This window comes from Leptodactylus fuscus, chromosome 2 (assembly GCF_031893055.1).
Source record: "Leptodactylus fuscus isolate aLepFus1 chromosome 2, aLepFus1.hap2, whole genome shotgun sequence".
Classification (NCBI taxonomy): Eukaryota; Metazoa; Chordata; class Amphibia; order Anura; family Leptodactylidae; genus Leptodactylus; species Leptodactylus fuscus.
Genome location: NC_134266.1, coordinates 72,765,035 through 72,785,645, shown reverse-complemented (window position 1 = coordinate 72,785,645; position 20,611 = coordinate 72,765,035). Strand labels below are relative to the sequence as shown.

The window sequence follows — 20,611 nt, the reverse complement described above, 5'->3', positions numbered from 1 at the left end:
ACAGATTAGAAAAAACGTAATACATCTGTTTTTAATGAATTTTAAAAAATGGCGACACTGCTTTTCAAATTGCTATGAAAAGCGATCAGTTGAATTGCAATAAATTAAAAGTTATTCCTTGCCTTGAAAATTAACTTAATCACAAAAATCCCATTTCCATTGAATTTCACATGTTCCACAAAATGACCTGTTAACATTATTTCAGTGATCTTATTTTCTCTTGAGAAAGTGTTAAGGAGGGCTAGGCAGCAGATTGAATTTAAAGACAGGACTGGTGGCTTTTAAAGGGGTGTTCAAATAATTTATCAGCTCAGCATGAACTTAAAGGAAAGAGGTTTATTAGCTTTGAAGAATGCTCAGACGTTACAGAAGTACAAAGACTAGATTGCAAAGCAATGGTGTAAAATTATGTTCTCTGTTCTGTTTGGGACATTTGGAAGAAAGAATGTGCAGAAAGAAAAAAGGAAATTTTAAAATGCTCCAAGCACTAATAACACAAGAATAGTTTCCATAAGTCAGGATGTGGCCCAGAAGCTGATAGCCAGCATGGTAGAATAAATTGCAGAAATCAGAAATATTTACAATTTTATTTAAAGGGGTTGTCCAGTTTCAGACAAATATTGGGAGACAAATGTTATTGTTTGTATAAGGCAAAGTTATACAACTTTACAATATACTTTCTGTATAAATTCCTCACAGTTTTCTAGATATCTGTTTGCTGTCATTCATCCTGCTTACTTCTAGTGTATAAAATTCTGACCATGGTCATGTAATGCAGAATCCGGTCTCCGCTTTGTGGGTTTCTGTCTTCTGCACGAGAAACTAGACAGGAGACGGAAACCTGGCAGTCAGTGTCCACCTGTGAGCGTCTTGTGCTTCTCCTTGGCAAAACCATTTTTTTTAACCGGACACAAAGTCCTACATGTTTCGCCACGGAGAGGCAGCAGATGCTCACGGTCGGTCACTTTTCAAACCCATTCAAGTTAATGGATTGGAAAACTGACTGCCGGATTCCATCTCCTGTCAGGTTTCTCGGGCAGAAGACAGAAACCTGCAAACCGGAGACCGAGCGAAGGTGTGAACCCACCCTTACAGGTAAATGTCTGATTTTTGTTAAACTGTAATTTTGATTGAAGAAGAAGAGTTTTTCCAAACAGAAACCAGCCATATCTCCAAAATAGGGTGAAGTCAGTTATAAAAACCAAAAAGAAAACAAGATAAAAAGGATGAGGGAGGGGAAACAATCACAAGACTCAGGGGTGGAACAGAAAGGAAAGAAAAGGGAGGGAGAGAAAATACAATATGTATCCCAAGGGGTCCAGATAGGATGGAAAGCCTCAAGGGTGTTATTAAGGCTGGCAGTCAGAAATTCAATACTCCGCACATCCTTCGTTCTAGCCAGGAGCTCTGGGCCATACGGAGGAGTCACACTCTTCCAATTTCTAGCAATGAGAGTCTTTTCAGCAGTGCAAAGATACAAGAAAAGTCTGGATGCCTTTTTACCTAGGTGTCTAGGGGGAGGGGGGATTCAGGAAATAAATAAGAAAGCCTAGAGCAGGGGTGCCCAATACGTCGATCGCGATCTACCGGTCGATCGCAATGGACGGATGAGTCGATCGTGGGATGCAGCCAGGGATCCCCAGTGTCTGCTTGTTCACAGTGCAGGCTGAGAGTCGACTCTCAGCCTGCGCTGTGAACAAGCACTCCGGACACTTGCAGGCCACACTTAGGGATGGAGGGAGCCGGGGTGCTGCTTGTTCACACCGCAGGCTGAGAGTCATCTACGGACACTGGCAGGCAGGGTTGCCGCAGCCCCAGCCTGCCAGTGTCCAGAGATAACTCTCAGTCTGCGCTGTGAACAAGCAGACAGCGAGGATCCTTGGGCGGCCACAGAACGGCGCTGTCTCCTGCTCTCACGATACACCTGGCCACTTCCACATGCCCCGCCCTGGCCCCGCCCACAAGAAGTGGGTAGTAGATCTTAGGGCTTGGTCATGTTATGAAGTAGCTCACATGCTGACAAAGTGTGAGCACCCCGGTCTAGAGTGACCCTCTATAGGAAGAGAGCATTTATCAAAGCCCTAACCTCCGTCCAGAAGTCCAGGATGAGGGGACACGACTAGAATATGTGATACAAGCTACCCACTGCAGTACCGCAGTGCCAGCACCCCGAAGAGATTGCTGGATTCAAGGCATGCAGGAGAGCAGGAGTATGATACCAGTGCATCAACAATTTGCACTAGGTCTCCTTAAAGGTCACACACTAAGAGGACTTCTGAGCATGAGACCACACAAATTGCCACTGTCTTGGGGATATAGATCTACCCACTGCCTCCTCCCATCTGGACATGTAACAGTGAAAGGTGGAAGAGCCCATAGCTTGGTAAGAAATGAGCTGATAAACTAAGGAAATGAGACCCCTAGTAGATGTGCCCTTACGGAAGGTCCTCTCAAAGGCAGTGGGAAGAGGGACTCATGGAGACAGCAGAAAAACAAAGGCACTTAGTGGCTGGAAGATTTAAGTTTGTTATGAGATAACTAAAGGGCCTGAGGTCCAACGTCATTGGGTCAACCATATTAGCAATCCAGAAAAGGCCTACCTCAGACCTCATCTTGATCATAGCGGAAGACAAACTCTCCGGGAAGTAGGGGGTTAAATAGAATGGATACCATTAAGAAACGCAGAGACATCAGGCAGAACTTAGCGCCGTATGTAGATCAAATAGACCTAGTGAAGCAAATGGGGCCAAGCACGATAATGCATTAGGGGACATGCGAGCAAGCCAGAACTTCTCAATCTTGACCCATTTGGTGTACACCGGCATAGCCTCCCAAAATAGGACACAACGTAGATGGGCCACCCAGTAATAATTCAAAAGATGTAGGACGGCCAGACCCCCACACCTCCTCTCTGCCAACATGACAGAACTGTGAATACGGTGACGCTTGGCCTGCCATATAAACCGAAAGACAGCTTTCTGTAAGTTACACAGGTCCACACGAGGGACTGCAACTGGAAGCGTCTTGAAAAAATACAGCGGCTTTGGAAGGAGAGTCATCTAAACCATAGCAATCCTCCCCAGTAAAGAAACAGGGAGGGGCTGCCACTTGTCCAAGAGGGCTCTGAACTTGCAAAATAGCTGAGGGTAGTTCGCTGAGTAAAGGGTCGCGTAGGATGAGGATATCTGGATCCCCAAATAGCGAATAGAAGTAGTTTGCCATTAGATATCATAATTCCCATGGAGAAGAGCAAGGAAATTCTGTAGGATATTAAGGGGAAGCGCCTCAGTTTTCGAGGGGTTCACCTTATATTCAGAGAAGTTGCCATAAGTCTCCAGCAAGTGCAATAAATTAGACCACGCTTGTACACTGGCTAATCAGTTGGTGTGTTTGGTGGAACGATACTGAGCCCCGAGGATCTACTAACCCCAAGACGGGTAAGACAGCACCTACTACTGTGGGGGTTAGAAAGGTTGTGAGGGGAGGATGCTCAGAGGGGGAACAGGCAGCTGGGACTGAAAGTGTGAAGCCCAGGTCTCAGAATGGAGACTCATACCACCTCAGGTGATGGCAGTGCCATGAATTGGGTCATGTTGCTGCATACTGTCCCCTGACAACTGAGCCCATGGACTGCAGCAGTTCCAGGCGGGTGACCCCGTTTGTGTGACCCGCTTGTTCGGCAGAAACTGCGATGGAACCACAAATGTGCACTGTAACTGTGCCGTGCTGTACTGGCTCTCCTGGACTCTGGGAGCCTGGTAACCCTAGTGCACCATGATTTGGTCAACCTTGAACTGTACAATGAACAACTTATTGGGGTCTTGTGTATACATGAAGAAACTAGAGAGGTCATGGAGAACTGTTGCAGAGGTCACTATAAAAGCTACCCCTGGCTTCGCCTCCTACAAAGTGAGCAAGGTTCCATAATGTGATTGTAGGAAGGGATTTTCCTCTATTTTGGGATATGTGGAAAAAACAGAGTTTGCCAAGTCCTAAAAATGTGAATGTTGATGATATCTTGCCCAAGGTTAACCCTGAACCCTTTGATCTTAACAGGGAAACACCAGTTGTATGGGTGATCCAAAAAGGTAATAATTTACCCGTCTGTATTAGCTAGTGATGCTGGAGGTTAGGAGGGAGTTCCCGAGATGCAAGAGCTCAAGATATCCTTCTGACCATTTTGGGACTGCTCAAAAGAGAGATCCTAAAATGGCTGTCCACCAACGTTCAACATCCAACCTGACGGAACTGGAGAGGATCTGCAAGGAAGAATGGCAGAAGATCCCCAAATCCAGATGTGAAAAACTTGTTGCATCATTTCCAAGAAGACTCATGGCTGTACTAGCTCAAAAGGGTGCAAATACTCAATACTGAGCAAAGGGTATGAATATTTATGACTATGTGATATTTCAGTTTTTCTTTTTTAATACATTTGCATAAATATCTACATTTCTGTTTTTCCTGTCAAGATGGGGTGCTGAGTGTACATTAATGAGAATAAAATGAACTTTCTTGATTTTAGCAAATGAATGCAATGAAACAATGAGTGAAAAATTGAAAGGAGTCTTTCCGCACCCACTGTATGCTAATGACCCCCTAGACCTTACAACAGGACCTACCAAGTCCATGGCCACTCTTTAAATGGTACCTATATAATGGGTAGGGGTACTAAAGGACTCCTGAAATGTGACACAGGAGCGGTTAGTATCTCTGGGCAGGAGTTACAATACTCTTGAATATGCTTATCAATTCCTGGCCATTAGAAACACTATAGAATGCGCTCTTTGCGTACCCCACGTGTCCTCCAAACACATGCTTGTGCCAAATCTAAAACTACCCTTTGATAGGGCTGAGGCAGCACCAATTGCTCAAAAATTTCTCCCCATATTTGCTTCACCCTATACAGTAGGTACTGGTACATGGGCATATATGGGAACTCCATATCAGCCCCTAGATACTGGGGTTCACCGTTTAGCACCTTTACGTTTCCTCTGGCAAGAGCCAGATTAAGGTCTCTCCAGAGATGCTCAGTTGGGTTTAGGTCAGGGCTCTGGTTGGGCCAGCCAAGAATGGTCACAGAGTTGTTCCGAAGCCACTCCTTTGTTATTTTAGCTGTATGCTTAGGGTCATTATTTTGTTGGAAGGTGAACCTTTGGCACAGTTTGAGGTCCAAAGCACTCTGGAAGAGATTTTCTTCTAGGATATATACAGTCCTATGAAAAAGTTTGAGCACCCCTATTAATCTTAATCATTTTTAGTTATAAATATTTTGGTGTTTGCAACAGCCATTTCAGTTTGATATATCTAATAACTGATGGACACAGTAATATTTCAGGCTTGAAATGAGGTTTATTGCACTAACAGAAAATGTGCAATATACATTAAACCAAAATTTGACCGGTGCAAAAGTATGAGCACCTCAACAGAAAAGTGACATTAATATTTAGTAGATCCTCCTTTTGCAAAGATAACAGCCTCTAGTCGCTTCCTGTAGCTTTTAATCAGTTCCTGGATCCTGGATGAAGGTATTTTGGACCATTCCTCTTTACAAAACAATTCAAGTTCAGGTAAGTTTGATGGTCGCTGAGCATGGACAGCCCGCTTCAAATCATCCCACAGATGTTCAATGATATTCAGGTCTGGGGACTGGGATGACCATTCCAGAACATTGTAATTGTTCCTCTGCATGAATGCCTGAGTCGATTTGGAGCAGTGTTTTGGATCATTGTCTTGCTGAAATATCCATCCCCGGCGTAACTTCAACTTCATCACTGATTCTTGAACATTATTCTCAAGAATCTGCTGATACTGAGTGGAATCCATGCGACCCTCAACTTTAACAAGATTCCCGGTGCCGGCATTGGCCACACAGCCCCAAAGCATGATGGAACCTCCACCAAATTTTACAGTGGGTAGCAAGTGTTTTTCTTGGAATGCTGTTTTTTTTGGACACCATGCATAATGCCTTTTTGTATGACCAAACAACTCAATCTTTGTTTCATCAGTGCACAGGACCTTCTTCCAAAATGAAGCTGGCATGTCTCCAAATGTGCTATTGCATACCTCAGGCGACTCTGTTTGTGGCGTGCTTGCAGAAACGGCTTCTTTCTCATCACTCTCCCATACTGCTTCTCCTTGTGCAAAGTGCGCTGTATTGTTGACCGATGCACAGTGACACCATCTGCAGCAAGATGATGCTGCAGCTCTTTGGAGGTGGTCTGTGGATTGTCCTTGACTGTTCTCACCATTCTTCTTCTCTGTCTTTCTGATATTTTTCTTGGCCTTCCACTTCTGGGCTTAACAAGGACAGTCCCCTGTGGTCTTCCATTTCCTTACTATGTTCCTCACAGTGGAAACTGACAGGTTAAATCTCTGAGACAACTTTTTGTATCCTTCCCTCGAACAACTATGTTGAACAATCTTTGTTTTCAGATCATTTGAGAGTTGTTTTGAGTAGCCCATGATGCCACTCTTCAGAGGAGATTCAAATAGAACAACTTGCCATTGGCCACCTTAAATACCTTTTCTCATGATTGGATACACCTGGCTATGAAGTTCAAAGCTCAGTAAGATTACAAAACCAATTTTGTGCTTCAGTAAGTCAGTAAAAAGTAGTTAGGAGTATTCAAATCAATAAAATTATAAGGGTACCAAAATTTTTTCACCGGTCAAATTTTGGTTTAATGCATATTACACATTTTCTGTTAGTACAATAAACCTCATTTCAATCCTGAAATATTACTGTGTCCATCAGTTATTAGATATATCAAACTGAAATTGCTGTTACAAACACCAAAATATTTAGAACAAAAAATGATTAATAGGGGTGCCCAAACTTTTTCATAGGACTGTACTTGGCCGCATTCATCTTTCCTTTAAAGGGGTTGTCCCATCACAAGGATCCTATCTATACCTCTTGTTAATGTGGATTTAAGACTTTTCCTAAATACACTGCTTCAGCTAAACTGCTTTGTTTGTCCACTATCTTAAGTTATTCAATTCATTGTTGACACAGCCCTAGACTTATCTGCTCAAAAGTCAAGTGATGTATCTGCCTGCTCTCAGGGGGGAGGGAGGAGGGGCTAAGTGCACGGGAACGAGCCTGTGTTTCTAGCTACTCCTGTGTCTACACCACGTGACCTAGTTTCCTGCTATCAGATAGGGGAGAGGAGCTGCTTTCATTTCTGAACTCGTCTTCTGTTCTCCCATTTATCAGGCTAGCTAATTCAATTGTGTTCATTACGGCAGAGACAGGCAATATTGTGCATATAATGTTGTTTGAGGACCTTTGATGACATCACAGACCCTTCAGCGGCCCCATAGGATCACGCTATGCGGTGGGCAGAGCTACACGCTAATTTGGGGGCAGAGCTAAACGGCAGGTTGCATGAAACCCCGCCCACCAAATGACGCAAGACACCAGGAAGAAAGAAGATTTTACAGCAGTGAAGACTGGTGAGTATGCGACGTGGGAATACCCCTTTAATTGTAACCAGTCGTCCTGTCCCTGCAGCTGATAAACACCCCTATAGCATGGTGATGCAACCACCATGTTTCACTCTTGGGATTGTGTTGGGCAAGAGATGAGCAGTCCTGTTTTTCTTCACACATACTGCATAGAAATAATGCCAAGACGTTCAATCTTTGTCTCATCAAACCAGAGAATCTTATATCTCATAATCTGGGAGTCCTTCATGTGTTTTTTGGCAAACTCTATGCAGACTTTCATATGTCGTGCTCTGAGGAGAGGCTTCCGTCATGCCACTCTACCATAAAGCCCCGACTGGTGGAGGGCTGCAGTGATAGTTGACTTTGCGGAACTTTCTCCCATCTCCCTAATGCATCTATGGAGCTTAGCCACACTGATCTTTGGGTTCTTCTTTACCTCTCTCACCAAGGCTCTTCTCCCACGATTGCTCAGTCTGGCTGGATGGCCAGGTCTAGGAAGAGTTCTGGTTGTCCAAAACTTTTTGCATTTAATGATTATGGAGGCCACAAGTACTCTTAAGAACCTTGAGTGCTGCAGAATTCTTTTGTAACTTTAGCCAGATCTATGCCTTGCCACAATTCTCTCTCTGAGCTCTTTGGGCAGTTCCTTTGACCTCATGATTCTCATTTGCTCTGACATTCACTGTGAGCTGTGAGGTCTTATATAGATGTAGTGGCAGTAACTATACACAGTCATCTCTTGAGTGGGAATTTTTTATGGGAATTTTTTTCTACATTTATCTTCAAGCATAAACTTAGCTGTGGACATGCAGGAACAAATGTATGAACTACATCTACAACTATATCTCTATTTCTAACTCCATCTCATGAAAAGGCATCACCATCTAATTTAGCAAATAGACTTGCCAGTGGCACTGGTAGGGGAACTGACCAAGACCATCTTACTTTGTCTCACCAAGATCTTCGTTGTAGGTAAAAGTGTGGCTTCTTGAGAAGAGTCCACTTGAGCTTGTGAGTCCTGTAATCTATCCAGCAGTAGATCTAGGACTGTGTTGCAGTCTCCCGTAACTCCCCGCTATCACATATTATTCTAGCATTGGGCTACTGTGCAGAGAACATGGCTACTTGATGGAGGATAGAGAGGCAAACAGCAGGAGTATATATAGACCCAGGATAACAGAAGGGACATAATTAATAAAAGCATTGGCAAATAAGTATAAGGGCTCATTCACATCTGCGCCCGGCACTCCGTACTTCAGGTTTCCGTTTCCTACATAAAACAGAGCAGGAAACGGAATCGTGCAGGAGTCTTTCTCACCCATTCATTTGAATGGGTGAGAAAGATGTCCGGCCGTGAGCGTTTTATGCTCTCCGCCACGAAACCGGGTTTTATAATCCGGACACAGAGTCGGACATGCAGTACTCTGTGTCCGGATTAAAAAAAACAGTTTCGCGGCGGAGAGCATAAAACGCTCACGGCCGGACCCGGTCTGTGGTTTCCGTCTTCTGGCATGCAGAAGACGGAAACCACAGAACGGAGACCTGAACGCAGGTGTGAACCTAGCGTAATCAGTATAATTCTTGCAGTATAATTCTTAGTTTAGCTAAAGGCTAAACAATAGCACTCTCTCCGCAGCAGCAAAACTGCTAATCAAAGAGCCTGTGGAGGGAGAAGAAACAACTTCACAAGGTGATCTTGTAATGCAGTGCCCTTCGCAATTTGGGATGGCTACTTCTCTGTACTTCTGGAATGCTCTATCCCGGACAATCCCAATTTCTACAGCTTCAAGCGCAAACTAAAGACACATCTTTTCATTTTCACATCTTAATGGTAAAAATATCTGTGAAACACAAATACTATATCCTATACCCCTTTGTAAATTCCTTGAGGGATCTAGTTTCCAAAATGGGGTCTTTTTGGGGGACGAACGTGGGGGGGTTCAACTGTTCTGGTACCTCAGGGGCTGGGCAATGCAACATGGTGCCTAAAACAGATTCCAGCAAAATCTGCCTTCAATAATCTCAACGGTGCTCCTTTCATTCTTTACCCTGTTGTATTAGTTTACATCCACACGTGGGATAATTTCATGCTTGGAAGAAATTGCATAGCATATTGTGGAATGCATTTTCTCCTTTAAAGAGGACCGTTCATGTCCTCAGGCACATGCAGTTTTATATACAGCTAGAAAACCGACAATGTGCTGTGCCTCCGGGCTGGAGATATCGGTGTCATTAGTTTCAGCACTGACCTCTGCCCACTGTCTAGCTGGGCTCCTCCTGACAATACTTGTTCATAGAATTGTAGTATGACTATGTACTGTATATGAAAGGCATGCAAGGCTATTCTGTTCATACCTGTCTTTGCTTGATCCTCGCAACCGTTTTTGAATAAAACCGTTTTTCTTCTTATGCAAATTAATCTTCAGGGAGTGTTATCCCTGTGCTCCGAGCATTCCTACGTCATCAGCCGACTCCGTTTCTCACCGCCCCCTTCTTGAAAGACAATCCCTCCTTCTACACCTGTTCACTGCTTCCAGAGCAGCTAGTCACGTACAGAGCATGTGCAAGATTTTAATCACATTGTACGTGACTAGCTGTAGTAGAAAAACTGCGTTTGTGAGAATTTCCTACAGGCTTTGTTTTTTTTTTATGGCATTCACTGTACAGCTTACAACAGGGGGTGGGCAATTAATTTTCCCATTGGGCCGCATAAGAAATTGAAACTATTCTAGAGGGCCATGTGCGCTGTGTCAAATTTAGCTCCACCCACTTCTATGTTGACTCCGCCCATTCTTAATTATCTTTCCATGTGCCCCCACAAAGTATAATCCTCCTGAAGTCACCCGTACATTATACGTCCCCACATTATAATGTTCCCTTCCAACTGCCCCACAGTATTAAGTCCCTCTCCTGGTGCTCCAGTTTAAACTGGTGGAAACTAGAGGGGACATTAAACTTGGGCAGCTGGAAGCAACAATTAAACCGTAGGGGTAGCTGGAGGGTGACATTAAACTGGGGGCAACTAGAGACAGACAGGTCCCCCTCCAGCTACCTGCACGGTTTAATGCCCCCTCCAGTTGTCCCCAGTTTAATGTCCCTCCAGTTTAAGTGCCCCCTTAGGCAACATTAATAGAAAAAAAATTAAAAAGATCAAGGACAAAACAAGACAAAAAGCTGAATAAACTCTGCACTGGGATTAGTTGCTATTGGCAACAAAGTCCATTCAGATAAAAGTCAACACTTTACTATATAATACACATGAGATCAAAGCTCCGGACGCCATCAGTCTACAGCAAGGGCACATGATCTTGTAATGGGGTCTTCACAGCATGAAGGTCCATTTCAGCTGAAGCCCGGCCTCAGAGGTCACACTACTTTTTTTTTTCTAGAAAAGTAAAAATATTCCTCTTATCAGGAGTATTTCAGCCACTTATTACTGCGTATTAGGAGGAGTATTTTACACCAAGGAAGAGTATGAAGTTTGCTGCAATGGAAATAAATGATTCGTAGGCATAATAATGCTAAGAGGTTCACATCTGCGTTTAGTATTCCGTTCAGCGAGTCCACTTGGGAACCTCCCGAATGGAATACCAAATGCATTAAAAAAGCAGTTAGCAAAGAAACCACATGGACCCCATAGACTATAATGAGGTCCATGTGTTTGTGTGTTGTCCGCATAAATCATGCGGAGAGAAAAGTGCTGCTTCAAGTAGTTTTCTCTACGCATGATTCGTGCAGCCACTACGCGGAAAACACACAAACAGTATAGTCTATGGAGTCTGTGTGGTTTCTTTGCTAACCACTTTTTAATGAGTTTGGTATTCTGTTTGGGGGTCCCCAAGTGGACTCTATGAACGGAATACCAAACACAGATGTGAACCGGGCCTCAGAATTGCTGTAACTGTCTCTGCTTTACAAATAGAGACTTTAGGGTTTTGCTTTTATGGCATTTACTGTGTGGTAATAATGATGTTCCTTATTTTCTTTGAGTTGGCATGATCACGGCGATGCCAAATTTATATAGTTATTGTTATGTTTTAATACCTTCATAAAAATCTAAAATGTTGGAAATGTTGTTGCTTTCACCCTTTCTAATGATCTCCCTAGTGCCACCCCCACCCTTTCTAATGCTCCCTATAGTGCCCCCCCACCCTTTCTAATGCTCTCCCTAGTCCCCCCCCTTTCTAATGCTCTATCAAGTGCCCCCCCCCCTTTAAAACAGTGGTTCCCAAACTGCAAGTTGCAACCTCTTGGAGTCTAGTGCGAAGACTGCTGGGGAGGGGCACACAAGCTATTAGTGATGACTAGGCCGTGTAGCGCTGCAGCCCCGATAAAGATCAACAGTCATGTCTATAGCAGCCCTTAGCTGACAGTGGGTCCAGGGTAGGTAAGTAAAAACACATTATACTTACTTCTCCTGGATGTCCAGAGATATCCCAGCATCTTCTTCAGGCTTCTGACTGACACCACATGCCTTGGAGGGTCACATGGGACACGCTGACGTCATGATGTCCAACTTAACTGCTGAGGCCTAATCACAGGCCTCAGCAGTGATCCCCTGGAACACATGATGTTAGCAAAAGATCTGAAGAGGCCATGCATGACACTGCAAGGATGCCCAAGAGAAATGAGCATAAGTATATTTTGTTAATCCCATGGGGTTCACGCATCTCTACTAATTATGTGGCCCAAGACTACCAGCCACTGTGGAACATTATACTGTGTGGGGCTACTGTGATGTCAACAAGAGACGGAGTGTCCCCAAAATGCTGCAAGGATTCCCAGGAGAGGTGAGGCACAGCGAGTATGTGTTTGCTATATTTCATCAAAATGAATCTTGTGCAGTTTGTCCATCTCTACTAATGAAGTGGCCGAAGCTTCCAGCTATGTGGAACCAACTGGGGAACAATATATATACTGTGTGAGGGCCACAGGACAGGAATTGGTAAGATATATCGGAAAGGGGGGGCCCACAAATTCTCCTGGTAAGTGGCCTTAAAATTCCTTATGGCAGAATACAAGTAAGGACATTTATTTTTCAAATGTGGCCAAGTATGGAAGAGGGAAGTCCCCAGCAAAATACTTTAATCTCTGTTCGGATCTCCTCCTCTTGTCCAGCACCAGACATTACTAGTAGCAGCCTGAGTGATCGTGCACATAACCAGTCTTCCTGCCTCACCATTCTATTCACGGTGAATTTAGTGAATGTCAATTCATGAAGTGGAAGGTGCTGACGGTTTTTTGTGTTAAAAAGTTGCAGCACTAGTTACAAGTTCGTAGTTACAGTACCAGTTTGGTCACCATCAGGATCCCTGCACTGCAAGTGTTCAAATGTCTGGAAAAATCACAAGTATTGATACACACAAGAACTTTTACAAGACACAAAAATTCTTTTACAGACTTTTTCTATGACTTTAGAAGTGTCTATACTTTTACAGGCATTATTGGTACTTCTGCAGAGACCTCATGAAGAAAATTGGGCTGCAGCAGTGACCATTGCCCCCCCCCCCCGTATTCCCCATATGAGATTGTCACATAAACTGCACCCCAAATCACCCATCCCCCCCCCCCAAATATGTACTTCCATTTCCTTTCATGTAGCCTGCACCCCCATTTTCCCCCTTCCCAGAAGTAGAGGGGACATTAGAGTGTAGGCTGTGAAAAGAATTAAGAAAAAATAGGGGGACATAATCCCCCTCGTCATACAGCCTGCGCCCCCCATTTTACCCCTCTTTCTCACACACTGAACCTGGACACCATTTTCATCCTCTCACACAGCCTGTACTCACATATCCCTCTTTCTTGCTCACACCCCCCCCATATCCCTCTTTCTCATACACAGCCTGCACCTCCACACCCCCCCCCCTTGCTCACACACACCCCGCACCCCCATATCCCTCTCTTTTTCATACACAGCCTGCACCCCCATATCCCTCTCTCATACACAGCCTGCACCCCCATATCCCTTTCTTTCTCATACACAGCCTGCACCTCCACATCCCCCCTCTTGCTCACACACACCCCGCACCCCCATATCCCACTTTCTCATACACAGCCTGCACCTCCACGTCCCCCCCTCTTGCTCATACACACCCCGCACCCCCATATCCCTCTTTCTCACACACAGCCCGCACCTCCACATCCCCCCTCTTGCTCACACACACCCATATCCCTCTCTTTTTCATACACAGCCTGCACCCCCATATCCCTCTCTCATACACAGCCTGCACCCCCATATCCCTTTCTTTCTCATACACAGCCCGCACCTCCACATCCCCCCTCTTGCTCACACACACCCATATCCCTCTCTTTTTCATACACAGCCTGCACCCCCATATCCCTCTCTCATACACAGCCTGCACCCCCATATCCCTTTCTTTCTCATACACAGCCTGCACCTCCACATCCCCCCTCTTGCTCACACACACCCCGCACCCCCATATCCCACTTTCTCATACACAGCCTGCACCTCCACGTCACCCCTCTTGCTCATACACACCCCGCACCCCCATATCCCTCTTTCTCACACACAGCCCGCACCTCCACATCCCCCCTCTTGCTCACACACACCCCGCACCCCCATATCCCACTTTCTCATACACAGCCTGCACCTCCACGTCACCCCTCTTGCTCATACACACCCCGCACCCCCATGTCCCTCTCTTTCTCATACACAGCCTGCACCTCCACATCCCCCCTCTTGCTCACACACACCCCGCACCCCCATGTCCCTCTCTTTCTCATACACAGCCTGCACCTCCACACCCCCCTCTTGCTCACACACAGCCTCCTTCTCTCCCTGTATAACTCTACACTGTCCCGTATAATTTTATTATAGCTCTCCCCACATAACAGTCTGATCACGTGACCGTGACGTCATCAGAGGTCCTTACGCACACTAGGAAATAGCAGGAACTGTCTTCCCATCCGGCTCTGCGTCATCAAGTCCTCCGGAAGAAATCGGCTGCCCGCTGCTGAGCACTTCCTCTTCGCCAACAGCCCGGGCCTAGGTAGGATCATGGAGCCATGGCTCCTCTTACTTCATCCGTTTTCAATCCTTAGTAGATCTTCGCCATCCCGCCCAGCCGGGCTCCTGTCTGCAGGGTAGTTGTATCTGAGTACCTGGATGTCCAGCTGGGCGACATATTGGTGTCATTTGATGTGGATTATGGGTCGTTCTGTGACTGTCTCCTGGTTACGCCGGGCGGACATTGCTTCTCTATGGGCGGACATTGCTGTGTGGAGTGAAGTCGTTCCTATAGTAGAGAATACGGTTCCCCACACGTTCCGTTAGTGTTGTCTGTGAGGCCGCTGGGGCTTGTTGTACTTGTAGGTAAATGGCTGCTCGCTGTACTGTGAGGTAACGCATATCTTTACATATGGGGAGCTATAGGGGTTATGTCCCCGCTGCCTGTGAGACATGGGAGCAATAAACGGCAGCTAGCTGTAGCCGGGCAGTCACGTGTACCAGTGGCCACATTTCATACAGACTCCCTACATGTCTATATTCAGCCTGTCGTGGGCCTGAGACAGCTGATAACAGTGAGCAATAGCTTTGGTTAGTGTCTCCTTAAAAGAGTTGTCCAGCCCCAAATAGATTTCTCATGCTGATGACTTTACTGCAAGGTGTCTCCAGCAGCAGCCATGTTCACTGTATAGATGTGGCTCCAGAGAACTGCAGCTGCTCCTGCTACTTGGAATAGGAGAGCAGCTGATCTGTGTGGGGCCTTGGTAGATACTCTGTGTTCAGAGTTCGATACATTTGTCAACATTTGAAAACAACCCTCTTAATGTGTGATTTGTCAGCTAAAAATTTTGGAAAACATCTGGTATAAAGTGATAAAAGTATTAATATTCTCCCCAAGTGATAAAATGGCGACACCACAGGCAGGTAACTGTTCACTGGGTGCAGCAGGGTTGATCTGTAGCCACTGTCGGCAGTGATGGGTTGCAGCAGCCGTATTGAATGTTCTTATCCGTCATAGGATGAGAATGGCGATTCCTAATGGTAGTGTGAAGCTGCCCATACTGCAGGTCATAATATGGAGTCAGATAGTGGACCTGTAAAGTACTGATCGAGGGGGTCTGTAAGGTGATTATTACTACTGTTAATACCGTATACTATTCTAAATGGTGGTTTTTAATTTTCTTCTTGTGGTTGGAAATCCTGGTCTTCATGTTCCCGCATTGATCTGTCATATTTCCTTTCTGTTTGATTCTACAGGACACAATGGGACGTGTGATCAGGGGACAGAGAAAAGGTGCTGGCTCTGTTTTCAGAGCTCATGTAAAGCACAGGAAAGGCCCCGCTAAGCTCAGGGCTGTCGACTTCGCTGAAAGACATGGCTACATCAAGGGTATTGTAAAAGTGAGTATAATCCAGTGTGTTAGAGATTGTACATGTAGCAGTGACCATTCAGTGCAGTTAGTTCTGATTCATTGAAGGCTGTAGTCTTTCTGTTTGGCTACCTGTGGCTTCCAGTCTGCAGACTTCGGCAGTGTCCTGAAAGGTAGTGTGCAGCTGGAATCCCAGGGAAATGGCCTTTAGCACCTTTGGCATTGTTAGTAGATGGGCATGGCTGGCATAGTTGCATTATTCATGTGTGTATGGTATGGTCTTACTCATGGGTGTTCTCAGTACAGAAAAGATAGATCATGGACCTTACTGGCACAAAACATCTGTAGATTTCTCTGATAGTTCCAATATATTCTGCAGCACTTTATTATAGACATTGGAAGGTATTGGAAACAGTGTTCTAATATATCCTGGTTTAAAGGGAGTACACTGTTTAACAGTTGGGGTGAAAAGTAGTTTAATAATGTCCTTAGGTGACCATATTAACACTACGGTATTGAAGGTGGTGTTTCACAGTGGGTGTGTGACATGTTGATGTGTAGAGTGACTCTGTATTCCCTATCCTCTCACAACAGTCTGAATTTGGTACAGGTCTGCTGTGGACCTGGTGCATTGATCATTCAATGACGCATCACTGTCACTTTAATGAGACTCATCACTAAGTTCACACTAGTGTTCGGCTTTCCGTCATTTGGGTCTGTGTTGGCATTCAAAAGACGGAGAGCCCACTCCTTTAAGGGGACAAAAAAAAAAAAAAGAAACCCAAATTGTTACCTTTAGACTCCATTGAGATTCAAAAGACGGAGAGCCCACTCCTTTAAAGAGGACCTTTCATCAGATCGGGCACATGCAGTTTTATATACTGCTGGAAAGCTGACAGTGCACTGAATTCCGCGCACTGTCGGCTTTCCCGATCTGTGCCCGGTGTAAAGCGCTATCGGTACCGTAGCGCTTTAGTGTCAGAAGGGCGTTTCTGACAGCCAGGGACGCCCTTCTGCCCAGTAGCGCCTATTGCGCTGTACAGTGTGCGCGGGGAGGAACGCCCCCTCCCTCTGCTCACACAGCTCGTCCATAGATGAGTGTTATCAGGAGGGGAGGGGGCGTTCCTCCCCAGTCTTAGAGCACAGCGCAATAGGCGCTGCTGGGCAGAAGGACGTCCCTGGCTAAGTGTCAGAAATGCCCTTCTGACTGTAAAGCGCTACAGTACCGGGACCGATAGCGCTTTACACCGGGCACAGATCAGGAAAGCCGACAGTGCACTGAATTCAGCGCACTGTCAGCTTTCCAGCAGTATATAAAACTGCATGTGCCCGATCTGATGAAAGGTCCTCTTTAAGGGGGGAAAAAAACCCCCCAAATTGTTACCTTTAGACCCTATAGACTGTACAGGTGTACTGTATGGTGTCTGTCAGGTTTTATACTAAAACCAGTAAAGAGACAAGTCCTCTGTGCAGGGCTTTTCTCTGCCCCGATTTTAGTCAAAATCTGTGGCGGAGACTCCAACACAAATGTGAACTAGCTTTAGGCTGTAAGACCATGTGCATTGCAGAACCTGTGGGAAAATTTCATGGATGGCAAATAGATGAGATCCGTGTGCAGTCTTTGTCCCCTATGGGGTTGTTAATTTCCTGCAGCAGGCCAAAGCTGCAAAAATGACTGGAGTACTACCCGTCGCTGACTTTCACTCTAGGCTCATATTGTCTTGTCATAATTAATGGGCTTGCGTATTTGGCAATAGCAAATAGTGCGATAGCCTCTTAGAATAGGGCTGACAATCTACATTTTTTTCCCTACCCTACCATTATGTCTTTGGAGTATGGGAGGAAATCCATGCAAACACGGGGAGAAAATAAACTCATTGCAGATGTTTTCCTTGGCAGGATTCGAACCCAGGACTCCAGCGCTGCAGTGCTGACCACTGAACCACATTTTTCTCAGTATTAAGTGTATAAGTGCCCTAATTCCTGCTGCTCTGGTATGAGAATAAAAGATTTCTTTCTATTCCCTAGGACATTATCCATGATCCTGGCCGTGGTGCTCCTCTTGCCAAGGTTGCCTTCCGTGATCCCTACAGGTTTAAGAAGAGGACTGAACTGTTCATTGCTGCTGAGGGAATCCACACCGGTCAATTTGTATACTGTGGAAAGAAAGGTATATTGATGGTTTTATACTGTAATAGAAGTGATGCATCTCAGGATTTGCTTTCTAAATTCTGGCTCTTCGTACTTCTCCAGATTTTTGTGCCGTTACTATTTCCTAGAAGTTGCTATCTTTATGGGGAAGGGGCTTCTGTTACAAAATTATGCAATGGACTAATTTTCATGTTTTTGATTTCAGCTCAGCTTAACATCGGCAATGTCCTCCCTGTTGGCACCATGCCTGAAGGAACCATTGTTTGTTGTGTAGAGGAGAAACCAGGCGATCGTGGCAAACTGGCCCGTGCATCTGGCAACTATGCCACAGTCATCTCCCACAATCCCGAGACTAAGAAAACCAGAGTGAAGTTGCCTTCTGGCTCTAAGAAGGTCATCTCTTCTGCAAACAGAGCAATTGTTGGTGGGTAATAACGGTGACTGTTCACCCCAGATTCTTAGATTCTATACCCCCTCCTACATAAACTCCATTGCTTTTGTAAAATTATACTCGAGTACAACTTATATTGACTAATCTTTTTGCAAATGTAGGAGTTGTTGCTGGAGGTGGACGTATTGACAAACCCATTCTGAAGGCAGGACGTGCTTACCACAAGTACAAGGCCAAGAGAAACTGCTGGCCACGTGTCCGTGGTGTGGCTATGAACGTAAGTTTTTGTATTGTTTTTATTACGAGAATTGAATATTTTGTTGTGACTTTTAGTACTGCACTGTCCAGTGATCTGTTCAGACACTGTAGAATCCTGGAAGGTCTACCATACTTAATATACAACTTTGTTACATTCTTCTTCTTTCTTTATCTCCAGCCTGTAGAACATCCCTTCGGTGGTGGTAACCATCAGCACATTGGTAAACCTTCAACTATCAGGAGAGATGCTCCAGCTGGTCGCAAAGTTGGTCTTATTGCTGCTCGTCGTACCGGTCGTCTGCGCGGCACAAAGACTGTGCAAGAAAAGGAGAACTAATAATTCAGGCGTAATTTACATAATAAACTGTTTAAAAAAAAAAAAGAGAAATGTTGTCTTTATTAAATGTGATCCTTAAAGTGTTTCCGTATGATCACAAACGTATTAGACGTGTGTGAATAGGGCTTGTCTGTAAATAACGCTTATTCTTCTAAATGTAGAACAAGTAGCAATGGAAGTTACTGTGCAAAATGTTTGGCTGTCTTTTGCATAAAAAATTGCCTAAAATATGGTCTGATAACAAGGCACAAGTCAGTTTATGCAAAGCGCATTAAGGTTGGGGCCCTGGTTGCGAAAAGGCAGTGTTTTGGCTGTGGCACAGAAAAACCCCACTGCATTTTAAATTACTTGCAAAGTGAATGGGATTCCATATATTCCAGGACCCTTAGTCTAAATGGGGTTTTTCCCACAACACAAGTTGTCCCCGTCCTTAAGATAGGGAATAACTTGCAGATTAGTTGGCGTCTGACCGCTCATACCCACACTGATCAGACTTTTTTTTAATGTAGATTGTGAGCCCCACATACAGCTCACAATGTACATTTTTCCCTATCAGTATGTCTTTGGAGTATGGGATGGAAATCCATGCAAACACGGGGAGAACATACAAACTCCTTGCAGATGGTATTTTTTTGCCCTTGGCAGGATTCGAGACAAGGACTCCAGCGCTGCAAGGCTGCAGTGCTAACCACTGAGCCACCTTGTGGCCCTGATCAGACGTATTTCACCTGTACTAGTCATTTGTGAGAAGTTGTGTATATGTATGTTACTAGAGGTATGCTTTAAAGTTCTGTTAAAAAGAGTCATTGAAAAAGCTTATGGAGCTTCTAGTGAAGAATATAAATAGGCGTCTAACCTCATAGTGACCAGCCAGTTTGGAGTCATAAGGACAAACCATAACTTGTTTTTCTAATAAGGAAACTGTATGAAGGCTGCTTTTTGGTGGTTAACCTCTTCAAGACATTCTAAAAGTACCTTCATGCTCAGGCATCATTTTTCATAACTGTCCTCTAATATATTTTGGACATTATAAAGCTTACAAGTGTAACAGCCCCAGCCCCCAGAGTTACTAGAAAATTTCCCAAACTAATTTTTTAGGGACAACTTTAGTGTTGAAGGGGATTATAAAGGCCTATATATTAGAAACTCAATCATAAATCACTGTGGTCGTCCTTTTAATGTCTTATTTACAGAGTCCCTAGAATAGCAAGACAATGGGAAACCACCAAAAGTGACCCAGTTTTGAAAACTACACCCCCCACAGAACATATCAAGGGATATGAGCAGTTTGACCCTACATCTTTTTTTTTTTTTTTTTTGCGATAAACCATCAATTTAGTCCCTTTTTTTTTTTTTTTTCTCCAAAAGGATAAAAGAGAAAAAGCTCCCCAAACTTTGTTGCACAATTTCTCATGAACGTTGCAACGTCCTGTATGAGTATAAACTGCTGTATGGGAACATGGTGGGACTTGGAATGGAAAGAGTGCTGTTTGGCTTTTGGAGGGCAGATTTGGCTGGAATAGTTTCCAGGTGTCACGTTGCATTTGCTGTGCCTTTAAAGTACCAGTACAATGGAAACCCCCCAAAAAGTGACCCCATTTTAGAAACCACACCTCTCAACGAAGTTATCAAGGGGTATTATCATTTTGAGCCTAAGAGTGCTTCCCAAAAATCAATGCACAAAGTGA

General features: G+C 44.7%; 1 protein-coding gene across 1 annotated transcript; it reads left to right on the top strand.

The window, feature by feature from the left end:
- The first annotated feature begins 14,333 nt into the window (after positions 1-14,333).
- LOC142194695 (large ribosomal subunit protein uL2) lies at positions 14,334-18,974 on the top strand. The gene is made up of 6 exons (XM_075263984.1): positions 14,334-14,459; positions 15,674-15,817; positions 17,815-17,956; positions 18,143-18,361; positions 18,490-18,605; positions 18,765-18,974. The coding sequence occupies exons 2-6, from the start codon at positions 15,680-15,682 to the stop codon at positions 18,921-18,923; spliced, it is 774 nt and encodes a 257-aa protein (XP_075120085.1). The 5' UTR covers positions 14,334-14,459; positions 15,674-15,679; the 3' UTR covers positions 18,924-18,974.
- Positions 18,975-20,611: the final 1,637 nt, after the last annotated feature.

Coding starts and splice junctions, on each gene's coding strand:
- LOC142194695 (XM_075263984.1), top strand. CDS start 15,680: ATGGGACGTGTGATCAGGGGACAGAGAAAAGGTGCTGGCTCTGTTTTC. Junction 15,818..17,814: donor ACATCAAGGGTATTGTAAAA/GTGAGTATAATC, acceptor TCTATTCCCTAG/GACATTATCCATGATCCTGG. Junction 18,606..18,764: donor TCCGTGGTGTGGCTATGAAC/GTAAGTTTTTGT, acceptor CTTTATCTCCAG/CCTGTAGAACATCCCTTCGG.